Raw genomic sequence first — 16,147 nt, 5'->3', positions numbered from 1 at the left:
GAGAGTGCATCAAAACTGAGTGCTCCATGTTATCCAAACCAGAGACAATCAGTATTATGTGCTGTGTACGATCAGCAACTGTACTGGCATATCTGTGTTCAGTTCTCTCACACCAAGAGAAGATCAACATAAATACACACATATGTAGTACTTTCCCAAGAAAGAAAACAAAGTAAACACCAAAATATGTATGCTATCATTCTAAATACTCTATTCTTACATAAAAACATGTAACTACCTCAGCAAACTACTTCATCACACACTATCACTGAGCTTGCTGGGTTTGTATGTTTTAAGAAAGCCTTGAATTTCTTTTAGACAGGAGGAAACTGATAGAAATTACAACTTTAGGTCTTTACAGACAGCAAGAATCTGTCAGTTATAAAATAACACAGAAAAAACTAATCAGCATTTTTTGGCATTTATCAATTTAAACTGAATTATAAAATCACAGAATGGTTTGGGCTGGAAAGGACCTTAAAGATCCTCTAGCTCCAATCCCCCTGCCATGGGCAGGGACACCTTCTTCCACTACACCAGGCTGCTCAGAACCCCATCCAACCTGGCCTTAAACACCCCAGGGAATGGGGCATAACTCCTTTGGGAAGCCTGTTCCAATGCCTCACCAGCCTCATAGTGAAGGATTTCTTCTTTGGTTTTAACCTATTACATACTGAAGTTTTAGAATATTGGTTTTGCAATAACTTATTAGTTCATAATAATTATAAACATTTTCTAATAAGCCACTGCACCTATAATTAATGAAAACAGTCAGTAGACTTGACCTTGCCATCACATAATCAGAACTTTCCAGCAGATTGATATTACAGCAGAATGTTATAGTGGATAGTCATAATAACATGACTGCAAAATTACTGTGCTATTACAGACAAATTGAAAATTTGAGTAAGATTTTTTTTTAAATAAGCTGTTTCTTAGCTTGGCAAAACCATCTCTGTTAACCATGAAGCAGAAATTCAAGAGTTCAGTTCTACTGACATTAATAAATAGCAACTAAACTGATATATAAACTTATTTATGATTGTTACCACGTGGTAAGAGACAAAATATTCAGCTCAATCTTCACATCTGTAATTAATGCTTTAATTAAACAAAACAAGTCCACTTACTTTATACTACAAATACTATTAGTGACTACTTAACACAAACAACACTTTCAGGCTTATAAAGGCAGATAAAATTTAAGCTGTTGATACCTGGAGATGCAGACAACTTTTTGTCTGTAAGGATGGCAGTAGCTGTCTCAATGTTAGATGCATCTGTCAGTTTCTGTTGATGCCCTGCAGTTTTCTTTGTGAAAAGAAATTTTGGTTTGGTACTTGATTAAATGAAAGCCAAAGCACAAAATAATGTAGCTTGCAAAATGTATCATTTGCTCCAAAATTAGACAGAAACACTCATTTTAACAGTAGATAATAATAAATATACAAAAACATTTAATTCTAAGATTGAAATTGCTTAGGACTATGATTTTTATCATCTTACTTGATGAAGGTCTTTTTCCCTAGAAAGAGTAATTTCTAAGCAAATTATTAGAAAAATTTCATTTCCTAGAGAATCAGTTACACTTTAATTCATTAACTTAAATCTAATACTCCATTAGAAAAATAGAGTCTGTATTAGAAATGTCTGCTGGACTTCTGGATCAAAAACAATGAAATCTGGTGTTTGCTGTAAGATGTACAAAATTGTCAAAGATAAGGAAGATTTTTAAGGAAAAGGTATAGATGTTCTGATATGACACCTCATTCACTATTGACCTTCTGGATGAGAAGATGAGTTTTTTTATGCAATGTTCTGTGGATAAGAGAAATACTTAAGTCTGGTTTTCTTAAGGATTCATATTTGCGCATCTTGCCACTGTGCATAGGCCTTTTCCTGTTTGAGCTCCTCTCCAACTCTAATTTTTACAAAATTCTGAAGAACTCTGCTCTCAAATCTGTCTGAAGTTGGCTGACAGGTTCAGTTAGTAGGTGGCCTAAGACTTATATCATCATTCAAAAAGATTCATTTATTTATGAAACAGATATTGGAAGAGTGATAAGATTAAAAAATACATATGGAATATGTATGTATTCCATACTGTGTTGTGGAGACTTCTTCTCCACTTGGCTTTTAAACCCTACTTCAAGTTCTCTATTTCCCCACTTTTGGGCTTGGGGTTTTTTGTTGGGCTTTTTCGTGGTGGTACTGGAGAGAGGTAGTAATTATGGATTTTCCCACCATCAGTTTCAAAATTCTTCCTTGAACAATGTGATGCTTATAGGTTCATCTAAACTCTACTAGGCTTCTACACCAGCTACTATAAATTCTATGCTGGGTTTGGACAACTACATAAAGAGAACCACAGAAGAAATTTCACAACTAGGTTTGTGAAAGAAAATGGCGAAGTCATTGCTTACCACACATTTTAATCCTTTTTAAAAGCATTAGTTTTCATAGAAGGATATTGTTTTTCAAATGTTACAAAAGGCAAGTGCAATTTATCCCATTCTACTTACTGCCTGTTCTGTAAACTTGTTTACTTGTTTTTGAAGTTTTTGACATTCTTTGTATTTCTCCTTGTAATGGTCAGCAGCCATTTGTAGACGAAGCTTCAGATCTTCAACTTCTCTGCGCAGTTCCTGCTCCACTGCGTTTGAAGCTTCCTTAAAAAAAAAATAGAAATTGTTCTCCCTTTTGTTCAAATACCATTATTTCCTAAAAAGTCTTTTTTCAATTAAAAAAGCATAATGCTCCATGTAAGTACTGAAGTTCCTATTTTCTTTGTGGGAAAGAAAGGAATAGCACAAGCAGTAGAGCACAGAGAGAGGCAGAATACGTGCTGAGCTTCATTCACTCCAAGCAGGACACACTGAGGGACGTAAACAGGCACTGGTATAATACCAGAGGCAGATAAAGAAGATTCTTATTTTATGAGCTCATTAATGTGTATCTAAAGTCTGAATGTATAGGAAAAGACTGAACATCTTCCAGGGGGTGTTCCAGCTATCCTACGGACAAGTATAGCCACATAGTGCACAGTCCACAGCTATTCCCTCACACTCACTAGGTTTCACATGGGAGTGGCTCCACTGAGCCACTACCCTGATATACAAGCTACACAAAGCACATCCAGCAAGTAGACAGAGGCCATGCTCGGATACTTTCTGGTAACTTGAGGCATTCAGATGACTCGCTACTTCTTTCATGATACATTTCAAAACACATTGTATGCAACTGGAACTCGTAGGGAAAAAAAAAACCATGCAATTCTTTGACATTTTGAATATAATAGTTCTTTTGAGTGTTGTAATATTACAGTACTATTTTAATTCTGTTCAGCTCAATATATTTCCTTCAAACAGTTACACCATTACAGTAATCCTAGTAGCAAATAAATGCAATCCAGTTGCAGTCACTGAAGATCCTTGATAAAGCTAACGTTAATCAAAATGATGAAACATGTATTAGCTCACTATACTTTTATCCAAGACTAAAGTCAAGACAGTTTCCATTACATTAATATTTTTTATACTTTTAAGTACTTCAAGCAAGTTAACTTTGATTACAAATATTGGAAAGACTTATAAGAATTCAGACAGAATCTATCGATAACAAAAGAACATTATAAAACAACCCAAGTTTCTACCAATACATTTTCTTATTTGAATTAATATTTAATGCTACTGTGGCTCACATAACAGAATTCAGACAGGGAGAGGATTCAAAATAACATAGATACTGCATTATTCTGTGAAAATAATGTGGGGAGAAGTAGATGTGAGTAAGAGCAGAAACCATCTTTCTGACCAAACTTCCAAATCAGCTAACATGCTCTTGATTTAAGGTAGTATATTGAATGCTGAAAGAAAATTTGATAATTATTTTCACTAATCATCCAGAAACCTATTTTATTCCCAGTAAAGATTTTATTAATACAGACAAACTTCAATAGTAAACACTGCCAATTTACCTGTTCTTTTTTCAAAGTTGTGATGTTTCTGAGCTCAGCTGAAGCTTCAGCAAGTTGCTTTTTGAATTTTTCATTTTCCAGCCGTGCACTGTGAAGATCTGCCATTGTCTTATCCCGCACATTTACTGCATCACTCAGCTCTTTCGACATGAGAACAGCTTCTTGTTTGCTAGCCTGAATCTGATCCTCAGCTTTCCGAAGCTGCTCCTTCAAAATACTTGCTTCATCCTAGGAAAGAGAAGAGATGGAAGCGAATTCCTCATTTTTTAATTCAAAGCTTAAATAAAGGTTGGTAAAGGGATTAGAAAGATCTGAAAGAAAAACCAAGTTTTCCTGGTGGCTTTAGCAAAACTACTAAATCAAGAAGTCAGTACACAAGTAATACTTTCCCCACTTGTCTTCCAGCAATGATGTGCAAATTTATTTCACTGTGAAATACAGGCATAGTGAAATAGTTTCATTATGAAATAGAAGTTTAAATTCTGGATTTTTGTTGGAATTTCAGCTCCAGTTTTAAATGTATGGTCAAAAAAGTCTGTTTTCCACATCTCTGCTCTTATCACTGTAGGACTCCAGCATCAAAAGCAAAGTTCATCCACACTGGAAGTATCAACAGAGCAAGAGGTTTTACAGTGCTTACAACTGGTTGATGTAAAACACTGTAAAGCAGCTTTGGGATGTTTTTCTCACAGCTCTACTTCCCAAGATCTTGCACAACAAGCTTTCCAGAGGGAAGAGAGAACAAATAGTAATGAAGAGCAAGCTGCAGCATGTAGCACTAAGCACACGGGGCAAGCCAAGAGCCAATTGACCAAGCTGAACTACCAGCCTCTCACTCCTCCAAGAAGGCCAGGATTACAAAATATAAATTTAATTAAAAAAAAAAAAAAAAAAAAAAAAAAAAAAAAAAAAAAAAACAAACAAACAAACAAAGAAGCTACTATATAAAGTACTCACTGCCTCCAGGCTCCCTGATGGCATAATCATCTTATTCTTAAGTCCAGACATAAAGTTAGCTATCTCTAGTCCATTATTTGTTAATTTTTTTTAATATCATGTAAGTCCAGAGGAATACTAATACATTTTGTAACCATTTATGAAGATGGATAGACAAGTAAATGCCCTGAAGTCCTGTCTCCTAGCTATTTTTACAGCACATGATACATTGGTAACATACTTCAGTAAATATCTGTAGTTTCACAGTGTGAGATAAAACTATTAATGATCCCACCAGAAATATCAAAAGCAATTTAAGATTAATAAACTACATAAACGTTTGGTCACTTCAGTACTGAAACATATCCACTCCCTTCAAAATAAAACACAGTAGTAATTTAATTTAACACATTCAGAAACAAAAAAGCAAGGAAGAGACTTTCTTTCTTTTTACATCAACAAGATGTAACTTAAAGCTAGACAGTATGCCCTTTTTAAACTCTATGTCCATTCTCAACAGCACTACTTTTCCACTTCAATATTATATTCATAACTCATATTACTTTAAAACAATTTCTAGTCTTTTGAGATCCAAGTTGCTTTGCTATGAGAAGATTGGCAAGACACACCAGAAAGATGCCTGCATAATCTGACTTTTCCATGCTGGCCTCAAAGGCTATGTCTAAACTGACTCTCTAATTTGGATCAAGAGCACATTTGTAAAGCAAAACTCCCAGTAAATTTCATTATTGCCTATCACACTGTAGATCAGAGAACAATCTCAGGGCAAAGAAACTGCATTCCTTTTGGATGAAATGGAGGATGATGTACATCAGGAAAAAACACCTAATGGTTATTCTGTTGTGGGTTTAGCCTGGCTGGATGCCAGGTGCCCACCAAAACCACTCCAAAATTCCCCTCCTCAGTTGGATAAGGGGGAGAATATAACAAAAGGCTTGTGGGTTGTGATGAGCACAGGGAGAGATCACTTAGCAATTACTGTCATGGGCAAAAACAGACTCAACTTGGGGGGAAAATTAATCTAATTTATTACCAGTCAAATCAGAATAGGATAATGAGAAATAAAACCAAATCTTAACACATCCAGACCCCAACCCCTCTTTTCAAGTTCAACTTCACTCCCAAATTCTCTATCTCCTCTCTTCCAGCAGCACAGCCAGGATGAGGAATGGAGGCTGCAGTCAGTCCATCACACATGGTCTTTGCTGCTCCTTCCTCCTCAGGGAGAGGACTCTTCACTCTCTTCCTCTGCTCCAGTGTAGGGTAACTCCCATCGCAGACACTCCTCTACAAACTTCTCCAACACACAGCCTTCCCACAGGCTGCAGTTCTGCATGAACTGTTCCAGTGTAGGATCCAATCCACAGGGTGCAGTCCTCCAGGAATAGACAGCTCCAACACAGGTCCTACCAGCAAACCTGCTCCAGTGCAGAGTCACAGCTTTCTTCAGGCACATCCACCTTCTCCAGCATGGGGTCCTCTACAGGGTGCAGGAGGCAGCCAGTCTCACCAGGGTCTTCACCATGGGCTGTTCCAACACCTGGAACCTCTTGCCCTCCTTCACTGACCCTGATGTCTGCAGAGTTCTGTCTCTCATGCATTCACTCTTCTCTTCAGCTGCAAGTTCTCTCACACAGATTCCCCTCTCCCATAGCCTTCTTTAATCTGTTATCCCAGAGGTGCTACCATCATCATCCGCAGGCTCAGCCTTGGTCAGTGATAGGTCCATCTTGGAGCCTGCTGGCATTGGCTCTGTCAGGCATTGGCTGGTATTGGCTCTCAGGGGAAGCTTCTGGCAGCTTCTCACAGAAGCCACTCAGCTACCAAAACCTACACAAATCCAGTACAGGCATCCGTAGCACTCAACTAGAACTAAGTCTGAAGTAACCCCACATGGACCATGGACAGCATAAATATGAGTTCTTCAGCAATTTCCCTCTCCTGTTACACCACACTGCTTGCTAACCACACTGCTGCCACAGGGCACAGTAAGGCACCTCTTCCTTCAAAACCCTTCTGTCACTGCAGAGTTCTCAGTCAGCATTGTAGCTCAACAGCACACTCACCTAACAAGTCCTTCAGCAAGCATTCCATGTCTCCTCTTTTCTTCTCCATCACCCTCTACACACTTTTTCCTCAACCTCCTTTCATTTTGCATGAAGCTAAAAGCAATGCAGGAACACACCACTTTTACTGAACTCAGAAATTACCTTTTCACGCATAGTTAATTTCAGTTCATCATGTGAGACCTCAATAAGCTCAAAAGGTGCAAAACTAGAACAGATCTCAGTCTTTTCACCATTTTCTGCATCTACAGAGAACATCATAATCCTCATGCCTCAGCCTATACCATGGTAATTTCTTCAACTTCTTCCTTTCTTTTGTCAAGCACATACAATATTAGATAGGTTTACTCAAATCAGGCCCATTATATTGAATACTGCTTACCTTGTTTGATGAAGAGTGCAAAATAGCTTTCTTCATATTTTCTTTTTCAGCTATTAATAGCTGTAATCTGCCAACCTCCTCTTTATAATACGATATCATGTTTTCTTTGTTTGCATCCAAATTCTTAAACGTCTGGATTTCTTTTACTAGTTTGGTGTTTTCTATTTCTGTATTCTTCAAGTGTATCTGCAATGATGCTAAAACATGTCAAACTTCTTCCAGGTTAGAACTACTGTTCACCTATCTATTTATGTGCTCACTAAATTCTAACCTAACCTGAGGCAGATTAGAACTGGTAAAGAGAAAAATTAAATATTTGATATTATCACTGCCCTCCAGCCCAAATTTTCTGGCTGGAATTCTTTCAGCATGGTCACCTAACAACAGCTCCACTCTACAACTAGAAGTTAAAGTTTCTCTCCACATCACATTATGTTATTCAGGATTCACTCCTCTCTTCACAAATGCTGGACAACTAAGGACAAGCAAAAGAGAAATGACTTGAAGAAAACCAAAGAGAAATTAAACTTCTGCCCACAGTCATCTAAGCAAACAGGTCTACATCAGGAATATTAATTTTCAACAACAGCAAACTACCTCTAACAACTCTGCCTACAATAATGCAAAATAGCTCCTGCATTCAAGTGTTTTCCACTCAGACGAGAAGATCTGTGTTATTTACAAATGGATTCTCTGCTCGTAAATGATGCTTTGAGATTTTATAATCTAGGAATAGAAATAATCTTTTAAATACACTTGATCTGTTTCACACAACCTAAGGATTTCATTATTTTAGCATATGTTTTCTCTGCTTTGGGGAGAGGGAGGGTGGTAGTGTATTTTATTCTATATATGGGTGTCTCTCAATACCAGCAAAAGAAATCAGCCATGCTAGTAAAATCCAATGCAATAGAGAACCTACTAAAGCTTCTCAGTGTTATACACAAGGCTCAAGAAGAGGGATTTAGAAAACAAAGTCTGGAGAGAGAATTTAAATTACTAAGAAGTATTTTAGTTATGAAAAAGTGCATTAAAGATGATCAGTTACTGGTGATGCACTGTGTAACTAAAGAATTTTCTCACTAGAATCTATTATTTTTTGTTACTATGTCTCAGCTTTAACAAATTGGTGATTCATTCTCCTTCTTAGAGACCTTTTTATAACATGGTTGAATTCAGATGCTGTTTTCCTCATTCATTTTTATATGAGAACACCTCTATCTTAAAGATATGTTCACAGAAGTTACCCATTTCCTTTTTTCCTTAACAAATTCAATTTATTAGACTTCTCCATAAAACATTATTACCTTTATTTCAAACCACTTCTTTCCAGTGTATACAGGTACATGTAATAAAGTTACCTTATAAAGTTCTTTTTCATCCTTTTCTGTCTTTAACACACATTCAAGTTGCTCCTTCTCAAGCATCACTTTCTTCAGTTTGTCCTTCAGACTAAAACATTGAAAAATTAATGGTACAGAACTATTAATAAAGAAAATCCATGCATATAATAAATATTGTTAGCTTAAAAAAACATCTTTAGGGGAAAAAAAGTAAAATAAGGAAGGTAAGGAACAAAAGACTAAGTACCTGTCTAACTCAGTTTCTTTTGCAATGGCTTTCTGAGTAACAGCCATGATATCTTCTTCAAGCTGGAGAACTTTTGAAGCAGCCTCATCATGCTTCTTCTTCAAATCATTATTTTCTCTTTTAATATCTTCTGATGCTTGAATATTTTCCTTTTTAAAAAATTGCAAATAGATGCCATTTAAGAATGTAATTCTTCAGTAATAAAACATGCTATTTGAATTAATGCCAAAATACGGCCATTAGATTTCTTCTCTTCCTTAAAATGTATAATAAGCCCATTTCAAGTATACATATGTAAATATGTATTGAATATTGCTATGCACAGTTCATATATTAATAAGGGGTCAATAAGGAGTTTTTTTTGGATGCAAGCATTCAGTTACTCAGAGCCTACCAAAGACCTCAGAGCCTACCAAAGATTTCTTTTGCCTATTTCCTTTAGGCAAACAAACCACTGAGTGTCTAGCTTAGAAAACAAAGAACTTTAGAACTTTTATTTCTCTTTGTACTTGCTTTTACTTAAAAAGAAGAAGACCTTGCATTTTTCCAGACAGTTACACCACAGTAGCAAACCACAGTAAAGACAACTGCAGGCAAAACGAGAAACAAAACAAAACAAAATTCTGATTTGGAGCTGGTTACTACATGACATTCTCCTAGCTAGAACATACAGATTGTCTCACATAGCTCAAGGAAGCTCATGCAACCATTGTGGGATTATGGAAGCTGAGAGAGATGATGGTGACAATACCCAAAATAGATTCCTTTGTCAGAAAACTGACAAATACAAGATGGGAAACCACTGTTAAGTATTGCATTTGTTATCTAACTACAGTAATGTCCACATTGTTCCAAGGCAACGGACAGCTGAATGCCATCTCCACTGCAGCAAAACAGCCATTTAAAGTCAAGTTATCTTAAATAAGCCTGAAAATGGGTTTTTTTTTCAATATAACTATTATCTTGAAAAAAGTAAGTAACACTGAAGTAAATCACACATACTGAGATAATATTCCACCTTTTTCTGACATCAAAAGTATGACAAAGCTCATCTTATTATCAACCATGACAGTGATATGAATCAAAGTATAAAACAAGGTCAAGACAGACTGACCAACATACCTAACTACAGCACAACTTAGGAGTGTTTGTGTAGCTACTATGGTACAAGTTGTCTTTCTGCTCTAGATTTGGAAGATTAAACCACTACTTCATCTATTCATTTTTAAACAAAGCTCAGTGCCCTGAAATAACAAGACTGTACTGTTACATCAAGAGAAACACATCAGCCAGACTTTATGAAGAACCCCTACTGACCAAATTCCAACCTAACAAACAATGTTTTAAGTACAATAAAATATAATGAGGACTGGTTTTAGTCATTAATTGTCAAGATACACTGTTCGCAAGTATAATTAAGCCTCACTTTTACAAGCAACTAAACAGAAGTTGGAGCATTATGATTTTTGGGGGCGGGGGGAGGGGGTTGAGGGGTAGGCAGTATTGAATTGAGGAGTGGCAAATGATGACTCACTCACTTGCTACACACTAAACCAGCATGTAGATTTTAATTTTTGTTATATATGCTACATGAAAGGACTAATATATTACTACTATTTCAACTCTAAATGGCTTTCTGATGTCTTAATATAAAAAAGAAGTTCAAGGGATCATGAATTTGCCGTCTTTTTTTTTAAAAAAACAGCATTGGAGAAGATAACACACAACTTTCATAAGGTCTCTATTTTTGAAGAGCTATCAGTTTCTTGCAATCAAAAATATAAATACTTGGTGTAACAAGGGCAGGATATTTTAATTAAAGTCAGTATTCCAAGTAAAACTTGCTATATAACCAGCAGCAACAACACACTCTATAACTGCTTGTCCTCCCCTAGTGCAGTGGAGACTAATTACTTGCCCCTGTTTTGAAAGCCTAGTATAGTAAAAAGTCTATTTCAATGCATATCTGTGTTTTCTCTAAACACCACTTTGGTATAACTGTAACTGTTGTAACCCAAGTGCCTTCAAAAGAATTTAATCTGATACATTATATATACAAACTGTACAAACAGTTCAAACAGGCTGCCAAAGGTAACATATATTAAAAGGAATTAATAGCCTGAAAAAATTCTCTCCACAAACAGCATTACAATTGATACTGCTTTGCTAGTTATTCTAAAGGGACATGGTACTAAAATGTAAAAGTTCCATACTTAACAGATTCTCACCTAATAAAATTGTTTAGATACAACTAAAGCCTACAGTTTTTAAAGAAAAAAAAAAGGATTAATTTTTAGAGACGACTTGTTATTTACAGAATTCTTAGTCATTCAATTTAGATGTAGCAATCCCTAGTCCCATGCACTGGTTACAGTGGTTTCAGAGCCTGTAAAATTTAAAATGAGTGCTCTTAGACTATTTTACAGGTAAAGTCAACTGTGTTCAGAAGGAGTCTGAAGGGGAAGAATAAACACATGTACAACCCCTCTTACAAAAAAGACAATTATTTTCTGTAATCATTGCTTTAATTCATTTATCTTATCTGGTAGATCTACCAATATTATTTATTTTCTTCCACCTTCTTAACAAAGGAATAAAAAAAGCACAGCAAGAGCATGAATCATTTCAATGAACTGGTTTAAAAACCAGTTCATTGAAAAACTCAACAAGTTTAAGGTTATTTTTAATCCAGTTCAAATGCAGCTCCCCCATCTCCTTCCCTTGAGTTGCAACAGCCGTAAGGGTGGAAGTGGGAATCAAATTGCATCACAAGGGTCAAGAGTAAGCAACCAGAAATTACTTAAATCAGCTTTACTACTGCAAAAGAAGTTATCAAAACAAAAATTCCTGTAATTACTAGGAGTCTCATAAGTAAAATGAAACAACAAAAATTCAATGAGTTGTAAGGTAAATTTCCCTAGAATCAAAATCCCACTTTGAAAATCTTGATGTATCTTCAGATAGGGAATAAGAAGAAATATCCAAAATCTTTACTACTATTCTAAAATGGCAGAAGATTTAAGACTGATTACTTAAAAAAAAAATTTATAGCAATTCCATGCAACACTGTCCTCATAAAGCTATTATAACCTCAACCTAAAGGATATGCAAAGATCATGCCTGGGGTCATCCTTGAAACACGTTTAAAATCCATTTAATAAATAAATTTCTGCTGCAAAAGGACTAATAATCTTTCATTTGAGAATGGAATAGCCGTAATGTTTCTAAATTCTCATTTTTATAAGAGAAAATCATGGCAAAAATCCTCACGTTCAACAATGAAGAACAGCATGCTTTCCCTACTTATTTCTTACTTCAAATGGATTTTTACAACAGCAGTAAAACATTGCTGAGCACAGTCTGATTAATGGAATGGTAGACATCCCTTCCTATAATTAGCACAAACAACACATTTTTCAAATATGCTGAAATTAGAGAGAGATCCAGCAGACAGAATAAAATACTTGAAAAATACCATCCAAGACTATTTTCACTCGTGACACCTTGCAACATCGCAATGATCAGCATGGCTTTTTATGCTTCATCTTCCCCTTCCATAACACACAGAGCTCCCTACCAACCTTTTCAAAATCATCCCACGCCTAAAGCATTCACCTTTGATTAATGGCTAGTATCTGCAGCCTTTTTTTACTTTTTGAGAATGCATACACTGTAATGGAGAAGGGTGAGAAGTTAAAAATGAGCTATGCAGCTCACAGTGAAGAAGTCAAGTCACTAAATACAAGGCAATATATTTAAAAACAAAAATAAAATAAAAAAAAACAAACAAATAAACAAAAAGCAGCACCACCTTTCAGCTGAATTGATTTATTTGGATGTAATTTAATGTCAGAGGAACCATTATACTTGATACAGAGAATTTAGGGGGCTTAGATTATCTGCAGGAGCCTTTTCTTTATACCACTGACATCACAGCAGCTCCAACAGAATCATGTGAAACACTTGTCTGACATCATACTCTGTTTAAAGGACCTCTGAATATAAATGATTAACACAACATAGCACCATTGCAGCCAGTGCAAAACCAAGTCTGCCCATAACACAACATGAAAGTTCCAAAAGGAAACTTCAAGTTGTAATTTTTCTTTTTTAAAAAATTTAAGCATTCAATAAAGAGCAAACCAATTCCAAATAAACTCAATGGCATTAAGCTTTTATCCTTGTGGCTATTACTTGTAATAGAAATACTGCTCTAAAAAACACTGCAGTCAGTCTTATTTTGAAAATAGAAGATGTCACAGTGCTGGTCCTTTAACTAACATCATAAAAGTTATCAAAACTACAAAACTAAGGTCTACAAAACTAAATCTGTAAGAGTTCATCTAAGTTACATCAGTCACTCAATTACTGTCATGAAGATTACAAACATGTAAGTTTTTGCAGGAGGCAGCTGAAGCATTTACACACTGATTTTGCAGCATGTATTTACATGTCAGAATGTTAATTTCTTAAAGCATGCTATAATTTCACTATAAGCAATTGATTTTGCAAGGTCGTTTCCATGACTACATAATCTGAATTGTAGAATATCTCATATTACTTTTTAATTTTCCAGTGAAATAATTTTCAATTGCCCAGTTTAAGAAATATTCATACAGAGAAGAGTCAAAAAAAAAAAAACCATGAAACAGGGTTTTCTCTTCATATGATGCTTATAGTACCTAAGGGTGTTGTAATTGCTGGAACCAACCTAAGCAAATTCAGAGTGTTTAATTTGTGTCTAAAATTAAATGAAACTGGGGGGAGTTTGGGCTGGGGGGCAGTTTGCCTTTTGGATGGTTTGTTACCATCAGATCTTCACACATGCAGCACACATGAACAGTACAAACAGAGCCTGGTCTAAAGAGACACTGAAAAAACAACTGATTCACTTACTTCTATGCACTCAGGCTGGACTGGGCACTTGCACTGCTTACTCATACTGCTGACATTATCACACTGCACAAGTGTTTTTTCACTACCTAAGCAGAGAAACTCCTTATAAAATGGCATCCAAAGCCAGCTAAAATGAATCCCTGATATTTGAATAAAATTCTCTAATAAATAAAGCTACTGTGCAGGTAGAACCTGTCAGCAGAATGTGAATTTACATGGATGCCTTATTAAAATTCCCCATCAGATAGATGAATAAGCCCATTTTTAAAAAGTTAAATGGTAAACTAAATTTACAAAAAGCATGAAACAAGTTTATCAAGTCAGTAAATTCACTTCTGCATCAATTTACACAAGCATCATAACAAAAACACTATTCAAATGTTCACAAGATCAAAAGATGAAAAGGCAGTCTTCAAATCCATTGCTTCTGACTCAAGCTAAACATAGAAACTGCCAGAGGAATAAGACTTCTCACCACCGTCACATTAAAGAAATCAGTTTAGAAGTGTCCTCTTCCCACTAGAGGGAGACCAATGACTGCAAAAGCATCTGCTCTCTACAAAAGCACAAAACCAGTATTCACAAAATTGAATGGTTGCAGAGTTATCAAAGGAATAACCAATGAAAGACACACAATGACTACTACATGCTTCTCTTCTTCTTACAAGCACAGTAGGACTGAATCTTAAAAGTAGGCAAGTGCATTGCTGCCACAGACCTTATACATGGTTTAAGCATACACAAAACTGGGAACACAAAGACCAAAACACATTCTTATTATGTACAAAGCTAAACACATTTTATATTCATAATGTCTAAGATGAAGATTAGAAATATTTATATTATCATTTTCTAAATAAAAACATACTAAGCTTTTGTTCCCTTTTTTTTTTAAAGTTTGTTTCCTTCAATTTTTAAAAAGCAAAATATATACAGATAAAAGTAGTATAATAATGTTATTCAACACACGGATTAAGTATCAGTTTACGAAAGTAAACCAAAGGAAAAGTTGAAATATTAAAAGTAACCTGAAACAGTTCTGTAATCACGTATAATGTGTCATCTTCTTAAGCAAAAAATAATCTTAATGTGTAGCTATATCATTATTTTAACAGTGTTATATTGCTAGAGTTGCAAGTTGTATATATAGCATAATCCTAAATAAAAGAATGCTACCAGGGAACATCACCCTAGTAAAAACAGAGTAACTCTGAAACACTAACAGAAGGTTGTAAGAAAAAGATGTGACATTTCTGAAACATTTCCAATAATTTCGCATTTACTCTGAATTCCCACACAGAGTAATAACAGATTAAGTTAAATCTTCACACTCAGTAAGAACTATTTTAATGTCATCTGGGAAAAAAATAGTAGGAATGGTTTAACTGACATGAAAACTGCTGCAAAGGAATGCTATGCTTTCCTCTAACTGAAAATATAGCAAGCCCTATGGCAAACCCTTTTCAAAAGGCTAAACGAGGGGGGCAGGAAACTTTCATACTTGGGGGCAGGAAAAAGGAAAGGCCACTTATACCCTTCTCTAAACTGATTCTGTCAGAACAACTACATAATGCATTAAGCAGGCCTTGGATACGAGGAAAAAGATCAACCTAAACGAAATAAAGACTGAATTTGTCTCTCATCTACAATATCTCAAGCTTTGACAGGGTGGTGTTATTAACACAACTTAGTGGTAATAAACCATAAGTACACACTAAAAGAGTGGGGCTGGACAGCATGTTCCCTGTGAGTGCAAACACTGACTAATGCCAAGCTGTGTGTCTTGCAAATATCTTTTTTTTCTGTGACGGTGGCAACAACAAGCAAAAATACTGTCTGCAGAATCATTCATGTGTTGAATACTAATCTTTTTTATTAATATGATAAAACACTAAAAAATTGACCAAATCTAAAAAACAAAAGCCTTTAGGGACCAGAGTGCAATAATGTGTTACAAGAAGATCTGTTTCAGAAACTCTAATAGCACATTATGACTTTGTCTTGAATGTGTTTATTCCTCCTACCTTTGGTAGGAAATGACACATCTACCTTTTAAGAAGGTAACACAAAACTGTCTATTTCCTGAACAGCAAAGGCACCTTAGCAAACCAAAGTCTGTAGTCTGTTGTAGCCATTAATTTCAAGTACCACAAACACCAGAACTATTTGTAAAACTCTAAAAATGGGAATCTTTTCAATACCTGAAAACATGCATAGATCCTAACAGTCAAACTTGATGGAGCACTTATTGTATTACACCTGAATAGATTCTTAAAAGCC

The 16,147-nt window shown here is 35.5% G+C and overlaps 1 protein-coding gene across 6 annotated transcripts in view; it reads right to left on the bottom strand.

Annotated features, from left to right (window-relative positions):
* TAX1BP1 (Tax1 binding protein 1) overlaps positions 1-16,147 on the bottom strand; it is a 56,505-nt gene that overhangs the window by 13,930 nt on the left and 26,428 nt on the right. For 3 of the 6 annotated variants that reach the window (XM_053938625.1, XM_053938609.1, XM_053938618.1), the window contains exons 6-11: positions 8,972-9,120; positions 8,743-8,833; positions 7,382-7,567; positions 3,977-4,204; positions 2,523-2,669; positions 1,218-1,311 (exon numbers count right to left, since the gene is read on the bottom strand). In XM_053938625.1, coding sequence (XP_053794600.1) covers positions 1,218-1,311; positions 2,523-2,669; positions 3,977-4,204; positions 7,382-7,567; positions 8,743-8,833; positions 8,972-9,120 — 895 coding nt within the window. The remainder of the gene's footprint in view (positions 1-1,217; positions 1,312-2,522; positions 2,670-3,976; positions 4,205-7,381; positions 7,568-8,742; positions 8,834-8,971; positions 9,121-16,147) is intronic. The other 3 variants (XM_053938638.1, XM_053938631.1, XM_053938646.1) reach the window with 3 other exon arrangements.

This window comes from Vidua chalybeata, chromosome 1, assembly GCF_026979565.1.
Source record: "Vidua chalybeata isolate OUT-0048 chromosome 1, bVidCha1 merged haplotype, whole genome shotgun sequence".
Lineage (NCBI taxonomy): Eukaryota > Metazoa > Chordata > Aves > Passeriformes > Viduidae > Vidua > Vidua chalybeata.
This window is presented reverse-complemented; position numbering and strand designations above follow the sequence as displayed.